This window comes from Bombus fervidus, chromosome 10, assembly GCF_041682495.2.
Source record: "Bombus fervidus isolate BK054 chromosome 10, iyBomFerv1, whole genome shotgun sequence".
Lineage (NCBI taxonomy): Eukaryota > Metazoa > Arthropoda > Insecta > Hymenoptera > Apidae > Bombus > Bombus fervidus.
Genome location: NC_091526.1, coordinates 9613843 through 9635308, shown reverse-complemented (window position 1 = coordinate 9635308; position 21466 = coordinate 9613843). Strand labels below are relative to the sequence as shown.

General features: G+C 39.2%; 2 protein-coding genes across 4 annotated transcripts; both read left to right on the top strand.

The window, feature by feature from the left end:
• The first annotated feature begins 346 nt into the window (after window positions 1-346).
• On the top strand, window positions 347-15590 carry LOC139991744 (uncharacterized). Of its 3 annotated transcripts, none has more exons than XM_072012089.1 (9): window positions 377-485; window positions 5975-6208; window positions 6418-6485; window positions 6787-6916; window positions 7220-7681; window positions 8365-8556; window positions 8641-8742; window positions 9122-9337; window positions 9914-15590. In XM_072012089.1, exons 1-9 carry the CDS (start codon window positions 456-458, stop codon window positions 10019-10021), a joined length of 1542 nt encoding a protein of 513 aa, XP_071868190.1. In that variant the 5' UTR covers window positions 377-455; the 3' UTR covers window positions 10022-15590. The 3 variants fall into 3 exon arrangements, with proteins under 3 accessions (XP_071868192.1, XP_071868190.1, XP_071868191.1); XM_072012090.1 differs by lacking the exon at window positions 377-485 and adding an exon at window positions 4964-5008; XM_072012091.1 differs by lacking the exon at window positions 5975-6208 and having other exon boundaries at window positions 347-485.
• A 520-nt stretch (window positions 15591-16110) lies between these two features.
• On the top strand, window positions 16111-21424 carry L(2)37cb (DEAH-box helicase 16 lethal (2) 37Cb). Its single transcript, XM_072012074.1, has 11 exons — window positions 16111-16709; window positions 16986-17154; window positions 17242-17483; window positions 17557-17756; window positions 17839-18134; window positions 18403-18707; window positions 19085-19242; window positions 19332-19605; window positions 19883-20424; window positions 20783-20959; window positions 21078-21424. The coding sequence occupies exons 1-11, from the start codon at window positions 16547-16549 to the stop codon at window positions 21207-21209; spliced, it is 2658 nt and encodes an 885-aa protein (XP_071868175.1). The 5' UTR covers window positions 16111-16546; the 3' UTR covers window positions 21210-21424.
• The last annotated feature ends 42 nt before the right edge of the window (window positions 21425-21466 follow it).

Sequence of the window (21466 nt, the reverse complement as noted above, 5' to 3'; positions counted from 1 at the left end):
GACAATGTATATATCTTGATGTTACGTTACCGATGGTCGATAACAACGATGCTCAAAAGATAACAATAATCTTGTAGCTGCATGAAATAAATACATGCCTCGCAAATGCAACGCGAGCGTCTCTGGCATCGTTGCATCGGTGATGCACGTCTTCGTCGCGCTCCCTCAAAAATAACGATCCAATGAGAAGCGTGTAAACAATGGTTGGAAAGCTTAGGATTGGCTGCGTTGTCGCCAAGTCGAGTCAGAGGAACCAATCAGGTAGAACGAATCTCGATCCAAGGGAAAATGCATCGGTCGTCCTTTACCCCCACCAGTGACGGCGGCACGTCTCATATTCAGTAGACTCGGCCATTTCTATCGTGAAGCGTAGGTACTCGCTCGGTCGCGACATTTTTTCCGTAAAACCGTGCGGGTATTCCCGTAAGCTTTGCAAAATAACGCGACGCAAAAGGATGATACACTCCGGGCGCACCAGGCTCGAGGTAAGTCAATGCATCGTCTGACAGTAAACGGGCTGGCTATGAAACGCGCGTCAAAGTTACTACGGGGGGGTCGTGCGTGTGTCCAATGTTGTCATTGCCGAGGCGAACAGCTGATCCGCTCCCCTGGCCTCCGTAATGCTTGGCAACGTTTTCTCGGTTGGTTCTCGGCCTCTTGCCGTGACGATGAGCAATCAAAGTCGACGGTGAACAACATATTTCGACGATGCGTCGTTCACGAACAGTTAAAGGAGTTCTTACTTTTTGATCGCTACCATTTCGCGTATATCTCCCTTCTCGCTCTCCTTCCTTCTCTTTACCTCTCTATCACCGCGCGCTCTTGCTCTCTCTCTGTCTCTATCTCGGCCTCTTTTTCTCCTTCTCGTTTACCGTCTCTATTTCTCTGATCGACCAACCAACAACCAGCCAACTCCATCCTTTGTTCTTCTTTCTTTCTGTACCTTGGTTCGTTCCCTTTCAATTTCTACGTCTTCGTTTTCGTCTTCGTCGAGCCCGTTGTCACCCTCGTCATCGTCGTCATCGCAATCGCTCATCTAAACGATAACAGTACATATCTACATTCGTGTAATGTTTTGTTCTCACATTTCGCGCATTGTCTTTCTCGTTTGTTCCATCGTCGTCGTCGTCGTCGTCGTCGTCGTCGCCGTCATCGTCGTCATCGTCGTCATCGTCGTCGTCGTCGTCGTCATCGTCGTCGTCGTCGTCGTCATCGTCGTTATCTTCGTTATCTTCGTTGTCGAATACGCAATCTGGACATTAGTCTCTCAAACTGTGCTGTTCTGCCAGTTGTGGGTTACTTCGATCCATCTTCGATGGATGTATCCTATGCAAACTCGAAGAGTATCGTCGTTGTCAACGACGAGGTTCGTACCTCGCTACCTCTTTTTTTTTTCCTCACTCACATCGTAGCTCTCTTACTCATTCGACGATCGTTACACGCTATTAGAATATGAATGAGCGTTGTCCTCGCCAGATAAACAATCGAACAATTGTCACGAAAAATCGTCTCTTTATTTTCGAATCCGTTTTCTGTCTCTTCGCGTCTTTGTCTTTACCTACCTCCCCACTCCACCTTCCCAGCTGCCCTCCCCTCTCTCCTCTCTTACCACCCCTCCTATCCGTCTGTGCAGCGTCTCATTTGTGTGGGTGCCTTTTACGCTCACGGATCCTTGTTCCGCGTCGAAGTGCCGTGGATGAACGGATCCGTGCATCCATCCACGTCGTCTTCGTCGTTCCCTTTGTCACCGTACGTTTGTAGCGAAGAAGAACGTGGCCTGTCCGCCACGCGGTACTGTTCGATTGTTGCAAGAAGCACGTTGCAACCTTGCAGATTTGGAGGGAAACTGGCTGACCGTGGTCTATCTGGCTAGTTAACGTGGCTCGCGTGTAAACAGAAACGGCGCGCGTTGCTGATCAGAGTCTCCAATTCGGAGATATCTGCGACGTTGGCCTGCGTTTCCTCGTGATCTCGACCATGTTTCTCCGCCGAGTCATTGGTTCTGTGTCTCGTGTTTTCTCCGCTGTGTCCACTTCTATCCGAATATTCTTCTCGTGATCGAAACTTTGGAATTGGAGGAAATCGTCGTGTACGGATGTATCATCGCTTTAATTATCCGGAATAGGGTTGAACACCTGGCCGATTTCCATGGCCTTCAAATATCTTGCCAGGGTCAAGATTCTGAGTAGGTAACTTTTTCCTATACATATGTAATCTGATGCTAGGTTTTAGTTCTCAAGAAATTTAGTTTTCATAGAAGACAACCAATGTTTCACACTATATACAGATACATCGTTGTCCTAAATGAAAAAGCGGTATAATTCTTCAATGAAGGGAGATTCTATGGCTGAAAATAAGACCAGGAATAACGAATTTACGAATATATTTTCGAGAAAATCAAATTTAAGAACCTGGGAAACCTGTTCAAATATTATGTTGATTTTTGCGAACCGTGTGTTTGCAACGTGTAAATACATATCTTATAACATTCATATCCATCATCAGTTTGGTTCCACAGAGCAGCACATTACGATCATAACAGTCGAAATTTCAAAAGTTTTACGTCGTATCGCATAAATGTTTTCTACGAGTGTTCAAATACTCTTGCACGAGTACCGTGCACGGACACGTAATTAATTGGTATGGCGTGTGTCTCGCGATGATTTAGAATTGGACTTCCCTCGTGTGTTGGGAGGTCTTGAACGTTAGAAACAGCAGTCACCCGTTGTATCTCCTCTAGATCCAAATGGAGCGGTTCTCTCTTAGATAATAAACATGGTCGGCGCCGAAGCGCAATCATTAAATCGCGTTTTATTATGCCGCGATCCGACGCAGCGATCAGGTTAATTTCGTCGATCTCTCCGCGTTGCACAAGAAATCTTTGCAAAATCGATCGAATTACCATTCGAATTTTGATTTACACTTTCTCCTGGAATCAGGAAGGAACATCGCGAGAATGTTAAAAAACATCACGTTTACGTACAACAAAGGAAACAATGCGGTCGCGTGTGTAAACACGACGATAAATCGATACGATGTTCGTATCGGCTTACGCAATGTGTTTCTTAACGAAGAAATGATTTCGCAGGAAGGATTCGTCGGACAGATGTATTCGCGAATCACGTTACATTGGGAATGTCCATCGAATGGTCGATCGATTTCTCTACACCGCACCGGCGATTGATACAATCTTCTTGAAATTTCGAACTCACGTGCAAAGAACCGTTGCTTGGATTGCATACAAAAACGATCGTTAAAGACGAGCTTACGTACCAAACCTTATACTTAACGCTTTAACTCCAAAATCATTAAATCGATCTCTAAAAATAGTCAAACCGATAAACCTATGCACCGACGAAAGTTTCCGAACGTAGCTCTAGCAACCTCTCGTAAATATAATCCGTGTGTCTTACGAAAGATCTTGATAAACATTCTAATCGGGCGCAACTATCGCGATCATATTAAAAGTGATATTAAGAAGATTTAAAAGGAATTTAAGATTTATAAATGTATACAGAAGTTACAAAATTGTCGCGTTTAATTATTCGTTTAATATCGATAAGCCTTCGTTTATATATATATATATTTAAGATTGTTATACACGATACGTATTAACTTCTTATTAAATGTACGTATGTCTGCGGTAAATAGTTTCTATCTCTTTTGTATGCATTTCCAACTTGCTTTCAAATTTTACTAATACAACCAGTCGTGTCTCGTTGCACAAAAGTTTGTCACGATAATTATTCAAATATACGCTTTCGCGAGTCATTGTATGCTATATTTTGTTGTTTTCACGTCAAACGTATCAGTATTATACCGATGTACGATTGTTTCATCGTCTAAAATTGGTACCACAGATGCTTTCGTTCATAAATTATCTTCATACGTGAAATCTAAAACGACTCGATGACGCTTTTGCACACCTGATACAATTTCCAATCGAAGTAAACATTTTAATGAAAAAGAGTGCTTCTCTATTTTCCAACGATTTATGTATTTGAATAATACAAGGTAACATAAAAAAGAAGCGTCTGTACGTGTGTGATAATGCAAATGTAATTTTTTACGAGTCTAAGCAACTTGCTCAAACAAGAAAGCCTTGTCAAAAGTAATTAGTAGATGATTATTAGGTACGTAGATATTAATCGGGTGCAGAATTTGATCCATGTTAAAAATACACGATACCTCGATGCTGCATTGCGAGCTAAAGGGCTAACTGAGATGTTAGGACGAGTTCAGTGACCTACATCGCAAGGTCATCGAAGGTCACATACAGGTGACGTGGTAGGTGAGCGAACCCTAGAGATTCTTCGTCGTTGCATGCCATTTATATAAACTGGTACGAAAGAAATACAGGTATAAATTTCAATTTTTAATCTGTTGTAATAATTCATTCTTCGCCGACTGCAGAATTCTATTTTATCATTACATGCACAATAGAAAATTTATGTATCATTTACGAGGCAACATTTCATTTACGTTACTTTTTTTTTTCAATTAACGTAGATCATCGAATTCTATCTTTTCACATTGTAATTATGAAGTGAAATTCAGAGTATTTTTTATTACAATTTCTTACCTATATTCTACAATTTTATGATATTTGAATTCAAGTTTAATTATCGCACTGTTATAAAATACGTTTCCTTCAAGTCGTGGAAATTTGTCTTATCTTTTCGATTAGTATAGCGAACTTCAGTTCGTTCAGTAAGACGTGACTGTGATCTTCGATCTTCAAATTCGGTTCGTCTAAAAAAATGTCATTCTATATTTTCGATTTATTTTCTCACATAGAATCAGGTTGATTGTTCGTTTCTTTCTCGTTCAGATAGTTTTACGAAACATCGCCAGTTTCTATACCCTTTGACGCAATCGACGAACACGAGGCGCACTGGGCCTCTTGAACGTCGACGTCAAGTACGTTTTCGCTAATCCATTGAAAATTCAACGATCAGCGTACATACTAATTTATCAGATGATTTGTGCAAATCGACGAGGAGTGGAGGTAATCAATGCAATCCTATCGGAAAACTGTTGCGCTGCCTTCGATCCACAGGTCGATTTCCTTTTCGTTTCATCTCTCTACGTTGCTTCTGAAACGTTAAACGAAGTTGTTAGCATGTCAAGAGCGACGTTCTAGAATTGAATTCCTGTTTAGCCGATTTGCATTTATTTTGTATTCACGTTAGAAGATTCGAAACTGCGAAACGTTATTTATAGAAGGATCGATAAAACGGATCGCGTATTGATCTCGCGACCGTTCTGTTCTCTCGGATTGCTGGCTTAGAAGTCGGAATAAGGGTATCATTTTTAACTCACGTCGCTGTGCTATTAACTATTTATTAGCCATACCTCAAAAATCAATGAACGCGACGGTTCAATGCACCGCTCTGATTTCTACTTAACTTAGTCGAGAGAGAACGTTAATAAGAATTAATCCTCTGTGTTACGTACAATCTTGAAAATTTACGAGAATACCGAGTTTTAAAGAATTATCGAACGTAGAAAGAACATAGAAAAAAGAACAGGAGAGCGATAGGACGAATCGCTTGTGTTATCATTTAGGAAAATTTCATTATCGATCAATATCATTTAAACAAAAATTCTCGTATACCAAAAATATTGATTGTCATAGCATTGGATAATTTGCGGACTTATCGCGTATTTTGAAAACGCTTATAATTTTAAGTCTAACAGGTTGTTCTCTTTTTCAACTATGTCGCAATGAACTGGTATAAAAATTAGGAAATCAACGAAACATTTCGCTAGCCGTTCCCGCGTCGTCTTCGTACACTGATATAGTAAATGAAAAACGTATGTAATACACTTGACGGACATACAAAATTATAAGAGAGAAAGATTGTAAGAAGAAGGGAACGCGCTTAATTTATAGCGGTTGATATTAGTAGGATAAGGATTTACGTAAAAAGCGAAGGATTTCCATGATCGATGATGATGATCATTGTTTTAGAAAAAAGTAAGTCGCGTGGGCGTGGGAGGAGGGGGCCAGGTCGGGCAAGGGGTACAAGCGGTTGAGGATTCCGGTGCAAGCGGTCAATGGTGGAGGCAACAGCATCCATCGTATCACCATCATCATCATCATCACCAACATCATCACCATTACCATCATCAGGCCGGTTATTATACGTCGCAATCGCACACTCACAACAACCCTGTAACGACCATGAAGCAGTCTTACATGCAGGTTGGTCAACTTGTACTCTCACGCATGTCACTTTGTTCTCGCTTCGCGTTATCATCTGCTAAACGCTGTTGTGTCCTTTGAAAATGAAACTCGTGTTCGCGTTACCGCGGGCTCGATCTCATCTTCCGCTAAATCCCCAACAAAACGATCTCACAATTGTCTCGAGGTGAATTTATTCGGGTCTGTTTCTTTTTTTTTTTTGGTTCCAGCTAACATGGGTGTTTCATGACGACGAGGCGCAGATTAATAAGAAACTGCCAAAAGAATTGCTGCTTAGGTATCGTAACACGTATAACACCTGTATCAGTTGTTCTTTCTTTTTTTTTTTTTTTTTTTTTTTCGTCGACCTACTTTGCTTAAACGACTCTCCTCTTTTCTTATTTTTCTTTTATTTTCATCGCTCTTGTTGTTGTTATTGTTGTTATTATTATTATTATTATTGTTATTATTATTATTATTATTTTATTATTATTATTATCGTTGTTATATTTCCTTCTTGATGGTGCCGTGAGTTTCTTTTCGAAAGAATAGTCAGACCGGGAAACGTGTAACATAATTACCGTACGTACTATTGGCAGAATTCTTTCGTATCTCGACGTGGTATCGCTATGCCGGTGCGCGCAAGTAAGCAAAGCCTGGAACGTGTTGGCGCTCGACGGATCCAATTGGCAAAGAATCGATCTCTTCGATTTCCAACGAGACGTGGAGGTAAATCGAACCTTCGACGCGTTGTTTACCACTCGGTCAAGTTTTTCGCTACTTCTCTCTGCCTTCGCTTCAACGGATGGCAAAAAGATGAACAATGTTACGTCGAACTGTAAACTTGTGGAACTCGATTTTATTATGAACCTTTAAGTACGATTGATCCAGCGCGTATTGCCGAATCTCTTCGAGATCCGAGTTTAAAGCCTTTTCATTAAGGTGGTAAGCAACGCGTTGATCGCCCAGAGAAAAATCTTTCTCGAAGATCTTTCATTTGTTGCAAAACTAACTAGAACGTTCGAAACGCAGGGACCAGTTATAGAAAATATATCGAGACGATGCGGAGGTTTCCTAAAGCAGCTGTCTCTCAGGGGATGCCAGAGCATCGGAAACAATTCGATGCGCACGTTGGCTCAGTCGTGTACCAATATCGAGGAACTGAATCTTAGCCAATGTAAAAAGATCTCAGACACTACCTGCGCCGCCCTAAGCAGCCACTGTTCGAAACTTCAACGACTAAACTTGGACTCGTGTCCCGAGATAACGGACATATCCCTGAAGGATCTCTCGAATGGTTGTCCGCTTCTCACTCACATCAATCTGTCTTGGTGTGAGTTACTTACCGACAAGGGAGTCGAAGCGTTGGCGAGAGGTTGTCCGGAACTCCGTAGCTTTCTATGCAAAGGCTGCCGACAGTTAACAGACAGGGCTGTCAAATGTCTCGCCCGCTACTGCCACAATTTGGAAGCGATCAATTTACACGAATGCAGGGTACTTGCAAATGCAATTAACGTGACTTCCATGTTTTAGCGCTCGTATGATTTGCCAACAGGGACTCGATATTGCGGTCACCTGGATATTTTCTAGATCGTTTCTAAGACTATGATCACAGTCGACGCGTGTTCCGACCAACAAGATATCCAAAGACCGAAATGTCTACACTCATCGACTGTAAAAAAATATTTGCACGTGATTGTATTTGTTATAACATTTACATACTAATTAATTGGATCCAAGTATATTAATTTTCCGGACCATTTACAAATATTTTTATATAATTATGTATACTAATTTGGTACTATGAAAGTTGAAACGTAGAATCTATTAAAGCTGTGTGCAAATACTTTATTCTAGTTACTCTATATATGTATTTGCTTGCTCTGACGAATTTGTCAGAACAACAACTCGTCATAATGCACATACATTATCTAACCATAGTCTACATCTATCGCGCGTATTATGAAATTCCCGAATAATCAGAAGTAACGATCGAATAACAAGGGCAAGCATACGAGTGTAAAGATTACGGATTGGGCGTCGTAATGAATATCGAACCGATGAAATTGTTTCTTGTTGAAATATTTGGTCGAACGTTTCCTTTCTTGCGACGCTGAATCTATTTGGAAAGTTATCTCCTATTTAATATGTGATTCATGATAACGGATTCGTTGCAGAATATAACGGATGACGCAGTCAGAGAACTCAGTGAACGATGTCCACGATTACATTATGTTTGCTTGTCGAATTGTCCTAATCTAACGGACGCGTCTTTGGTCACGCTGGCGGAACACTGTCCACTCCTTAGCGTGCTCGAATGCGTGGCTTGCACTCATTTCACCGACACGGGCTTTCAGGCTCTCGCCAAAGTGAGTTGATGCTCGTGACTGAATTCACTGTGATTCCAAAGAGGCCGATGATATCTGGACGACGCGTTCTCTTCGTTGTTTCAGAATTGCAGACTACTAGAGAAGATGGACCTGGAAGAGTGCGTTTTAATAACAGACATCACCCTCGTTCACCTGGCCATGGGCTGTCCTGGATTAGAGAAACTGGTAAGCGAATTTGAACAACCTTAAGCTGTGCCCTCATCGAAGCAACGTCGATGTTCTATGTTTCTTGAAAAGATCACCCAACGTTTCTCTATGTTTCTTCGCCTTTTTGTCGTCAGTAACAAAAGCTGCTGGTTATTACCTTTCGGAGTGAAGTAAGGACCAAAGAAAGAGAAGAAGCCGAAATAAAATGCAAACGTTCGTTGCCTCGGTATGAATAAAGCTTTAAAATGATATTTGTTGAATATTGTTTGCAACATGCAGCAACGACAAGCAACAAAAAGCTCCCAGTTGTTGCTTCAACGAGGACGCAGATTGAACTTGATAAAAGGAATAGTTTTGGATTCAAATGACTAATTTCTCGGTTACTTTCTTAACCCAGAGTTTGTCTCACTGTGAATTGATCACCGACGATGGCATCCGACAGTTGGCCATTTCGCCGTGCGCAGCGGAACATCTGGCGGTGCTGGAATTGGACAATTGTCCCCTCATCACAGATGCCAGCCTCGATCATCTTCTACAGGCCTGCCACAATCTCAAGCGCATCGAGCTTTACGACTGTCAACTGATCACCAGAGCTGGCATACGTAGACTCAGAGTACCGTATCATACGTTCCTAATTTCATCCTCGAAAATAGTATTTCGCTTATGGAGTGTTGAACGTCCTTCGACTCGATATCGATAAAATGTCGTATTATCAAGGATTATCTTCAAACTGGTGAAATCTCTACTTCTTTCCTTGGTTGAAATGCCCTATCTATTATTTGAAACATAGAAAGTATTTTCGTTTCGTCTTTGTTGCTCTTCGTGCAATCGAATTTTACTTAAAAGATAAAAAACACAGAGAGTTTCAAGTATATGTAGTATCTACTAAAAGTATCGTTATATTATTATATTTATTACGGTACTTACATATTGATTAATTAGGTCCAAGCGTGTTGAATTTCGTATCGTTCAACTGAACTTTCGTTTGACTCTAAAAATTTGTCTCCAAATATGATACCATAAAAATGAAAAGATTCTACGTGGGGCATTTTAATTAGGACAGCCTAACTGTGAATACTAACAAAGCAAACAAACAATTTTTCCCGAAATCCCGGAACGATCCTGTTCGCTTCTTTCTCCATTGTTTTTTGTCTTAAATTAAAAAACCATTTGGTTCGTTCTGTTTCAGGCACATTTGCCGAACATTAAAGTTCACGCGTACTTCGCGCCAGTGACACCGCCGCCGAGCGCAGGAGCATCACGGCAGCGATACTGCCGATGCTGCGTCATTCTGTGATTTCGCATAAAAATGACTCTGATGCAAATCGTCCGATGTACCACGCTACCGGTGGACTTGTAATTTCGATGATCGCCGATACACGGCGATCGTGGGACCTTCTCTCTTCCGGTTGCCAGACCGAGACTCTGGTTGCCATTCGTCAACAGTGAGAACAAGCCTCGTCGGGAATGAAATCGCGATTCCTTCGACAGATATACCAATTCGACTCGCAACACACGCAACAAGTACAAAAGGACAGTACGTCACCGTCATCTAACTAATACACACACATACTCTCTCTCTTACAGACACATACACACACACACACACACACAAAACCACCAGCTGCTGCTGCAATTGTTACTAATGTGTCGCTGCTACTACCGCTCACTATAAAACTGTTTCTATCACCGCTGTTCGACACTGTACAACGGTGTACAATGATATCGTTTCTACTGGAACTCTATTGAGTTTCGATAGTACGTGCTTTGCTAATAATCGCCGTCGTTTCATCATGTGCGTAAGTAAGATCATTCAGCGAAGGAGAGGAAAAGATATTCTTGGATTTTGTTGGCGGTCGTTTCGTTCCCGGATTTCACGCTTGTAGAGCATCGATTTTTCGAGAAGGTAAGAAACGAACGAAACGAAAAAGACAAAAAAAAGGAAACGGGACAACAAAGGACAAAGACGCTAATAACATTGCGTACGACGAAGAGGACGATGACGACGCGCGCGATAGAGCGGGCAATTTTTTTATCCAAGCGACACAGTCCGCTCCTATACGGGCAAACGCGATCGTACGTATCGATCGAGAGCCTGAAATTTTCGCGGTCGGATGTTCCACGTGAAACAAAACGATAAGCATATATACATACGTATATGTATTATATACATACATATATACATATATATACATATATTTTTTTAGTACGACGCATTCTCTCTTCTGCTAAACGTTAATCGTCAAAGAAAAATGTACGCGCAATCCGTTCCGGGTGGTAACGGCATACAGCATGCGTCCAGTGATCTTTTCTCAAACTCGAAAAAGGGAACGAAAAGAACAAGGAATGATACGAAGGAGGGAATGGAAAACGACGTCGCGTTAAAACGTGTTTCAAGCTGCGTATAAAAGCCGTGCTATTATTCTAGACATTCAATTTCTATGGAAGATTCGTATCTTTATGTGTGTGTGTGTGTGTGTATGTGTGCGTGGTGCGTGCGCGTGTGTATGTGAGCGCACGCTTTCGTACGTGCATATGTATGCGTGTGTGCGTGTTGCTGTAGCAGTTTCTCAAACGAACACTGCCTATTATAAAGTTATTGATAAAGAAAAAGAAGAAAAAGAAAAAAAGAAAAGAACACAAAGAAAACTCGACGAAGAAAAAAAATGGTTTAAAAATGAGAAAAAAAATAGAAAAGACACGAAACTACCAAAAAACAGAGAGAGACAGAGAGAAAAGAGAAGAAGACACGCGAGAATCGTAGAGATGATCGCAGGTTGTTTGAATCTCACCGCGAAACCATAGATCGACCCGTGTACCGTCGTTCGTTTTAAACTAAAATACATAGACATTGTTCGTGAAAACGGACGATACGTGTTTCTGTCTACCAAAACCGAAATTCTCGATCTCGCACACGCGACTGGTAACTGCGACACCTACGAATTTCTTTCTTTTCCTTTTAATGAGACCGGCGTGCACATCGCGACATTTAACGCATCTAACGAGAACGGAAACGTGAAATCGTTTTGATGAATCCGGCACGGTTGTTGACTTTGCTTCTTCCTAGGAAAGAACCGAAGAGAAAACGACGAGAAAGAAAAGGAAGAAGAAGAAGACAGGAGGGAAAGAAAGACAAAGATGCGATGATCTGTCGTGTTCGAAGCTCCCATCTAATTACTGTTGGCGTCCGTTGGTAGTACGTTTATGATACATTTTACAAGAACTCGCAGACGAACGGCTGAATACACGGACAACTGGTTCTGTTCGCGAGTCGCGCTTATTGAGTCTCTAATGTACTATGTTCCACCTCCTAACGACCCAAACATTCATATATACAGCTTTTTATTTTCTTTTTTTTCATCTCCTTTCGTTTTATTATTATTTTGTTCGTATTTTAATTCGTCATGGACTAGGAGAGCACAGACTGAGAAAACGAATCAAAACGTTGATACGTTGAATAACCCGATTCACTTGGGCCCAGCGATCGACTCGCTGGCGGATTCTTACTTTTTAAGCTTAGTTTTACGGTATATGGTGGCAGTACGAGTACCGTGGACGTATTACGCACGTGCCCGTGACTATACGTCGTGGACGTGCCAGTACTACGAAATTCGTTTGCTTCGCGATCTTCGAATCGTGAGTACATATAGCTATATAACATATGAAGAAAGAACGAGAAAGAGTCGGACTAATTCGGAATAAAACAAAAATGTAAATGTAAAAAAAGAGGACAGAATAGAACGGTACACGAAGCAAAGATGCATTTGTTCCCGTTCGTTGGAAAAGGAAAAAAGAAGAGGAAGAAAGATCGAGATTAACATTTGGTAGGATATTTGTCGTTTAGAAGTATGGGTTTCAGGATGGCAAAGCGTATACATATAATAACAATCAACTGGCGAAGAAAATTTTGATCACGTCTTCGTGTCGCGTGAGTAATAGAACGAAGAAGAGGAAAGGAACTTTTTTCGATTATGAGAAAGTTCTCATGACAGAACATTCAACTTTTAATTCCAACAGCTAGAAGCAACGCGAAAACGACAGTCAAACGTTCGTATTTTTCTCGCATTAGTAGGCAGCATGTCTGATTGCTATTACGATGAAGGTTTTCGCGTTGCCTGAATTGGCGGAATGTTCGATCGTTGAGACAAAACGAACTTATATGAAAAGGAACAAGTACGACGGTCCATCCCAAAATATGCAATAGAATCGCCACGTGACGCACTCTATTTTTCTTCTTCCCGTTGTTTCGACAAATTTCGAGGAGCCAGCCATGTACGTGAATCGCGTGTCGTTGCGTCGAATAAAAGAATCGTATAGATGATTGTTAATCCTTGTTAGCGCGTAAGAACGTACACCGCATATATATTTAATATATAGCGTGTAAACAGAATACCGGATAAAGGAACTATATATATATATATATATATATAAATGCAAATATACAAGAGGTATATATATTAACAAAAAAGGGAAAAAATCCAGCAAAAAATAAATATATAGATATGATATGTTTTATACGCTGCATGTCATCCTTAGTGAGAAATAACGTGATCATCGTAATGTGTCGTTCGGAATCGAATTATTAATTTTTTTCTTCTTTTTTTTTTCTTTTTTTAATTTTAGCGATTGAACGATGCACGAAGGGGGATCAGCAGGATAGGCTTCAACGCGAAACGACAAACGAACAATAACACCACTCTATCACTCGCGGGTCTCGTTGAAGGAATCTGTTGCGTTCTTTCGTCCACGAACTTACTTGAAATTTTCCGCATATTCGATTAATCGTGAAAAAATAACACGCGAACGTACGCACGACTGTCGCCAGGCGCCTCGTTCGATCGAGTTCGGCTCAAAATATGAAGTCAATCGCAGTGCCTGAACCGCCGCAAAACTTGTAAATTATATAATCACGTAGTCGAAATTCCACGAATAATTACTGTGTGGCGGGGGATGTACAAGATTTAAAAACTAATAATAATGAAACGAAACAAAAGACTCTCATATGTGCCAGCCGCTAAGAATTTTCGAGGGTCTCTCTCTTTCTCTCTCTCTCTCTTTGGCTGAAACGAAACTCGTCGAGCGCCCGACAGCCGTGCACCCACGCGCAATTATTTAACGATGGACATTCGGTGTATCAACGATTATGATACACCTGAAATCTCTTTTAATATCGAAAAATTAAATACTTGAAGTAGACTCGAAGAAAGATCGAAATATTTTCTTTTATAAAATTCTTGGTATAACGATATCGTGCACCGTGTAAATAGCGAAAGTTAGCCGGGAACTTGTATATTTTGAATACCATTCGAAGCGTCAAATATTTTTCAACGTTTTCCGTGAAACAATCCGTGCTACAATTTTCGAAACTTAGAATCGAAAAGAATCGTCAGATCTCAAGAACGTGGAATACGTTTCAACCTTCTTTCTCTGTGTTATACGATATTATACATTATATACGCGAACGTCTATGCATTTTTACGATGTTACAGATAGAAAACCTAGTCTCGATACGATAAGGCTACTAAATTATTCGCATCGGTTAACCCGTTACACGGCATTTAATAAGATTGCAAAATTATACGTATGGCTGGTTCGATTCGGCGTAGGAAACGGGAAAAAACATTTGAATGTCCATCGCTGTTGCACGATTTTTTAAATATATTCCTTCAACGTATTGAAAACCAGTTCAAAATCGTCCGTGGCAAAGGAAAAAGAGAAAGTCAAACGGATAAAACTATCGAGAGGAAAATGTATAGTTTCTTAGTCATTGTAAACGCTCGCGGAAACGTTATTTTTAGTAAACGATGGGTTGGTAATCGATGATCAAGACTCGGTGACTTAATGATCGATTACGAACGATTCGCCACTCTATGAAATGAACGAATCGTTAGTACAACAAATTGCATGTCGAATATAATAGAATCGAGTCCCGTTACGTGGAAACATTACGAGACGTAAGAGCCTGTCGGGAATCCTGTTGGTCGTGCATTAGGAAATCGCGGTCGATTTTCGAAAGCGATGTACGTTGGTGTTCATTCGCGTTTGAAATCGAAGATTATCGTAATAAACGAACGAAACATTGAAAAGAAGAAACAAAAGGGAACATGAAGAAGAAGAGGAAGGGAAAAAGAATTGTTCACCGATGGCAGTGTTGTAGTCTATTGGTATAATAACACACAATATGTCGCCGTAAGAAAGAGATCGTGTTGTAACGACGGTTGAAAAGAGTGATGCGAAAGAGATAAACGAACAGGAAGAGGGAAGAGGAAGGGTGAAAAGGAGATAAAACGAAGCTTTTCAAGCCGAGTGATCGAGCAAGTGTTTGGCTGTGCTGTAGAATAGGAAAGAAACGTGAGATTCGAGAGAAAGAATGAGAGAAAGAGAGGGTGTGAACGAGAGAGATAAAGAATTCAGATGTTAATCGAAGTCAGCGAAAGTATCAAATACTATAGTACTATAGTACTGTGTATATGTACATACATATATGTATATATATATATGTAGTAGTATAGTACTATATATAAAACAAAAAAGAAACTCGATCACGATCGAGATCCATTCGGTTCACGGTTGAAAAAACAAATTCTTAAAGGTAAGAGCGTAACGTATTTAATGGTCTACACGTGTCGGCCTATACGTGCCTCCTAAAGTCACGACGATCTCTGCTTCTTATCAAGGAGAAAATTAAGGGAACGTCGCGATAGCGTATCGAAAAAGAAAAAAAAGAACAGTAATTGTTACACGGAAATTCGTGTGCGAATACTGTAGCTGATTATACATTGACATTTCGCTGCTTCGACAAGCTACAGTCTACCATGTATATATTTTCATTAATGTATGTATAATAAAAAGTATATTCGAGACAACGATCGGCTCTGTTTAGTGTGCGCTGTCTTGTCATTCTTCACGTGGGCTATATTATGGTCGGAGAATCGATACACATTTGGAATCGATCGAAACTGTTCCCGTTACGGAGAATATTTTTGGCTTCTGAATAACATATAACATATATATTACCGCAATGACGTATTTCTTCTAGAAATAAATTTTAAATGAACAAACTTCGTCGGCTTTGTTTATGTTATGTAAAACGTTACCTGTTTACGTTCATCTTTTTTAATAAATTTTCAATGCATTCTCAATATTTTATATATCACTATATATTATACGACGTTCATAAATAAATATATTAGATAAATGCGTGTGATTATAAAGAAAAAAGAAAAAAAATTGGAGAAAAGCATAAGTAGGAGAATCAAAAGAACGATGAATGAAATAGCGCGCGTACTTTTTTATTGAATGAACACATGCTGTGTGTCACGTGACTCCGCACGCGTTGCTTAGCAACGCAATCCATTTGTACGATGCGTACAGTCGCATGGCCGCCAGTCAGTTCGTCAGATATTTGAATCACAAGAGATAATTGGTCGCTTAAGTTGCGATTGATAAGTTGTTATCGTTCTTCTCTGTGACAATCGTACAAATTATGTTATTCTTTCGTAGCTCAAAAACATGTGCAATTGAATTGAATAAATATTACAAGGCATAGAGTCCTTTTCACGTAGAAATCGAAGAGGTTAAGGAAACCTAACCTGAAACATTTTGTTTTGCTTTCTATATTTGTATTTTAATATTTATTATTCCAATAAAATGACAGATATTGTATGTTTCTCATGTTAGGAAAAATCAGTGATATCGAAGTAAGGAAAAGAAAATAATATTACGGTGGTTTATACAGCTTTCTTGTCATTGTTTGACACGGTCGTGTATCGTGTTGATTGATAAAAAGTAAATATAACCTGCTGGTGTTACCAAATACACAATGAGTAAATACAGAAAAAAGGAATCCTCGAGTGAGGACAGTGATAGTGAGGAGGAAAGACGTAAGAAAGATATTAAAGAAAGAGATGAGTTTGCTAATCGACTGAAAGCAAAGGATGAAAGTAAAATACGAAAGGTGGCTATGCCAGCCGGTTCAGGAGCAGGTAGACCATGATCTTTTATAACTTTATGCTTTAGAAACAATTTAGAAGAAACCTTTATAAAAATATTAAATAAAAATAAAAATATTTGGTACAATAAATACATTTGACAAGACTTATAAACAATTTATTATCGTTATTATACTTAATCTGTCCATATTGTGCCATAATTCAGTAACATCTTGTAGTTAGTTACATTTAAATATCAATGTGTATTAGTATTATTATTAATGACACTATTAAGTGTTAATAATGAATAATACTTTTTTGTAAAAACAGCCGAGGCTGCCAAGAGACTCAAAATTATGGAAACAGATATGCGAGAGAAACTGGTACCTAAACTGCGTGTTGAGTCTCGCAGGAAATACTTGGAGAAACGCAAAGAGGATAAGGTGGCTGAATTGGAAGCTGATATAATCGACGATGAATATCTGTTCGAGGAGGAAATGTAATTTCTTATTAATACAACACAATAATTACACAAAGCAATTGCACAATTACATACTCTATTAACATTTGTTTTTTTTAATATCAGATTAACAGAAAGAGAAAGGAAAGAGCGGGAGCATAAAAAGCAGTTGCTTCAGTTAGCCAAAGAACATGAGAAAGCCAGAGAACTTGAAAGGTTGCAACGTTACTATATGCCTTTGGAAAAGGGAAAGGTGGCACCAGAATTAGAAGTTCCCGATAACGAACCGCCACAATCCGAGCAAAGTAAATGGGAATCTGATCAGATGTCTTCTGCTGTTTTCCGATTTGGCGCAAAAGACAGAAAAGGTACACGGTATTCAATGTCGATATGTGTTAAAATGTTCGTATCTTATTTTCTACTAATTTCTATTAATTTCAGCACAACAGGACTACGATCTTCTGCTGGAAGATGAAGTGGAGTTCGTTCAAGCGTTACGTATGCCTGGCAGTGAGAACAGGCAACGCGAGGATAGTCCTCCTCCGCAAGTAAAGGCGTTACAGACTATACAGGAGATAAAAAGGAGTTTACCGATCTATCCCTTTAGAAATGATCTCATTCAGGCAATCAAAGACCATCAGGTACTTTATAGAATTCGTTAAACCAAACTTAAATTATATAAGATAAGCATTGATTGCTATCATGCGATTTAATTCGATTTAGGTGCTAATAATCGAAGGAGAAACGGGTTCAGGGAAAACTACGCAAATTCCTCAATACCTATACGAAGCTGGATTCGCAGAGAATAATAAAATTATCGGCTGTACGCAGCCAAGAAGGGTAGCTGCCATGTCCGTTGCTGCGAGAGTTGCTCACGAAATGGCTGTTAAATTGGGAAATGAAGTGGGTTACGCGATTCGTTTCGAGGATTGCACCTCTCATCGTACTCGTATCAAATACATGACCGATGGTACCCTGCACCGTGAATTTCTCAGCGAACCAGATTTAGCTTCTTACAGGTATAAATGGCATCATAAAATGAAAATGTATAAATATATACGATATACAATACATATCATATTTTATGGAATGTAATAGTTAATTATATTTATATATTTCATTGTTCCCCATAATCGAAAATAATATAATTCGTATGAATAGGAACTTAATGGAAATCAGCTCCATGGTGAATTTATTAAATTTAGATTTGCCAACACTGTTCAAATTGATTTTTAGTTACTAACAAACGTCTTCGTACTTGCTTTAGCGAAACAACGTTATTTTCAGTGTTATGATCATTGACGAAGCACACGAGCGTACCTTGCACACGGATATCTTGTTTGGTTTAGTAAAGGATATAACAAGGTTTCGAACAGATCTAAAACTCCTAATTTCGTCCGCTACGTTGGACGCTACGAAATTTAGTGAATTCTTCGACGATGCACCGATATTTCGGATACCTGGTCGCCGGTTTCCCGTTGATATTTATTATACCAAAGCACCAGAAGCGGATTACATCGACGCCTGCGTAGTCTCCATTCTTCAAATACACGCCACTCAGCCACCTGGCGATGTACTGGTGTTTCTAACAGGTTTTTTAATCAGATACTTCTACAAGCAAGTACAATAACTTTTGCTGAAATTTCAAAAGAATCGTTTGGCCTAAATTTAATTGACTCAATCCTATTACTATTAGTATTAGTATATTACTTTAATCTCACTCCTAATGACATGAACAATAACTAGATTTAGCAAGAAATATTGTGTCTTTTCTTTATGCTCGTTGGATCTATTTCTTCTCCTTGTGAAAAGGTTCGAGAGTATTCCTAGAATAAAATCGCTACCTGTTTCACGAAAATGACGAACTAGACCTCCGACTTATTGAAATTTCAAATACTTAAAAAATCTGAGTACTACTATATTTTTTGGTTTGGTCATTTGTTATCACTTTTTAATAAATTTTTACTAGGTCAAGACGAGATAGAAACATGTCAGGAAATGTTGCAAGAAAGAGTAAGGCGACTAGGTTCGAAATTAGGAGAACTGTTAATTCTACCCGTATATGCTAATCTTCCAAGCGATATGCAAGCAAAAATATTTCAACCCACTCCGCTTGGAGCGAGAAAAGTATGAAAAATAAATTGTATATTTCTCCCTCGTTAAACGTATCATTTTTGCTATTTATCTTTTAACGTTTCCAATTGTTGATTGTACAGGTAGTTCTTGCTACGAACATAGCAGAAACATCATTAACGATAGACAACATAGTGTACGTGATAGACCCTGGATTCGCGAAACAGAACAATTTTAATTCCCGAACAGGCATGGAAAGTTTAATGGTCGTGCCAATTAGCAAAGCTTCTGCGAATCAGAGAGCAGGCAGAGCTGGAAGAGTAGCTCCAGGAAAGTGTTTTCGACTGTATACAGCTTGGGCTTACCAACACGAACTCGAAGATAATACCGTGCCTGAAATTCAGAGGATCAATCTAGGTATGAATAACTTTGTCACTAAACTAAAAATTTTTGCATTTTCATTCATGTAAAATTTAAATATGTAAAAATGCGTAGAATGCATATAATATAGAAAATACTGTACTTTTTTAAATTCTTAATAGATGAAAGGAATTTCTGTTTAAATTCCACTTCTTTAGTTATATCCATAAAAATATAAATTTCCATAAAAATTCACAGTCTAGTTATCACAAAATATCGTTTTGCCTGCTTGTCCCGTGAATTCTCTATGTTTAATTAAATTATCAACCGACAGGAAATGCCGTGCTAACCCTGAAAGCTCTGGGAATAAACGATTTAGTCCATTTCGACTTCCTGGATCCTCCGCCGCATGAAACTTTGGTCTTAGCTTTAGAACAGCTATACGCGTTGGGAGCTTTGAATCATCGTGGAGAATTAACGAAACTGGGTCGAAGAATGGCTGAATTTCCGCTAGATCCTATGATGGCGAAGATGTTGCTGGCTAGCGAACAATATCGCTGCTCGGAGGAAGCAGCCACGATAGCTGCCATGTTATCTGTGAACGGGGCCATATTCTACAGGCCTAAGGACAAGATCATTCACGCAGACACAGCTCGAAAGAATTTCCATGTGCCTGGTGGCGATCATTTGACTTTATTGAACGTGTACAATCAGTGGCAGCAAAGTGATTTTAGTACTCATTGGTGTTACGAGAATTTCATTCAACATCGATCAATGAAAAGGGCTAGAGATGTTAGGGAGCAATTAGTCGGATTGATGCAGCGAGTCGAGATGGAACTTGTGTCGGGTATCACGGAAACGCTGAATATCAGGAAAGTGAGTGGGTTCAGATTAACGTACTTTGCTAGTCGTTTTTCTTTTTGTTGTACAGTAGAGAACTCCATTTGCTTGAACTCCATTTATTGAAACAAAATCTTAGTTAGGACTCGATTAAATAATCTATTTGTATTTTGATCTATCAGGCATTTCGCATTATAGTATCAATTTAGTAACACTGAGTTAGAAAACTGTGTTAGAATTCTTTATGTAGCTGAAAAAAGTGTTAAATATTGCCTGACTAATAATAGATCTACCAAACCAATCAGAGTGATTGGTATGAGATCTTTTGTTTTTACAATTATTAAGTAGTAATATTAAATACAAAGTATTTTTGTTAATACTATTGTCATTTCAGGCTATCACAGCAGGATATTTCTATCACGTGGCAAGATTGTCAAAAGGGGGTCACTATAAAACTGCAAAACATAATCAGACGGTTTCCATTCACCCTAATAGCTCGTTGTTTCAAGAGCTGCCGCGTTGGTTACTTTATCATGAGTTGGTTTTCACTACAAAGGAATTTATGAGACAAGTGAGTCATTAAAACTTAAATACGGAAACTTAAAAATTGCTATGTCTATGGTCTTTGTGAAATGAATATTGTTTGGAGCAGTTGAAAAAGAGGGATATAATTCTATGTAATTATACAGGTGACAGAGATCGAGAGCAAGTGGCTTTTGGAGGTAGCACCTCATTATTACAAACCAAAAGAACTGGAAGATTCTACGAATAAAAAAATGCCGAAAGTTGCGGGACGATCGCACCCAGACGGAACCTACTAATGGTCCTAATAATTAAATAACCATGAATCTTTTCATTTGTATAAATGAAACTGTACAAACAGCTCCGACTTTTGAATGCAATTTTTTATAATATAGAAAGTAACAAGCCTAGCCACAATGTACTATACCAGAGTTTGTAACTAATAAATTGTACTATTTATGTTACTCTATTGTAAATGCATTTTATTTTAATAAAAATTTACACAAAATATAAACCGTCTCTTTCATTTCAATACTCCACGCTCCAAGGTAAGTAA

What these genes read in the sequence shown, in the direction of transcription:
- LOC139991744 (XM_072012089.1), top strand. Translation starts at nt 456, where the DNA reads ATGATACACTCCGGGCGCACCAGGCTCGAG. An exon ending in GTCCTGGATTAGAGAAACTG is followed by an intron (nt 8,743 to 9,121) that starts GTAAGCGAATTT and finishes TTCTTAACCCAG; the next exon opens with AGTTTGTCTCACTGTGAATT. An exon ending in CTGGCATACGTAGACTCAGA is followed by an intron (nt 9,338 to 9,913) that starts GTACCGTATCAT and finishes GTTCTGTTTCAG; the next exon opens with GCACATTTGCCGAACATTAA.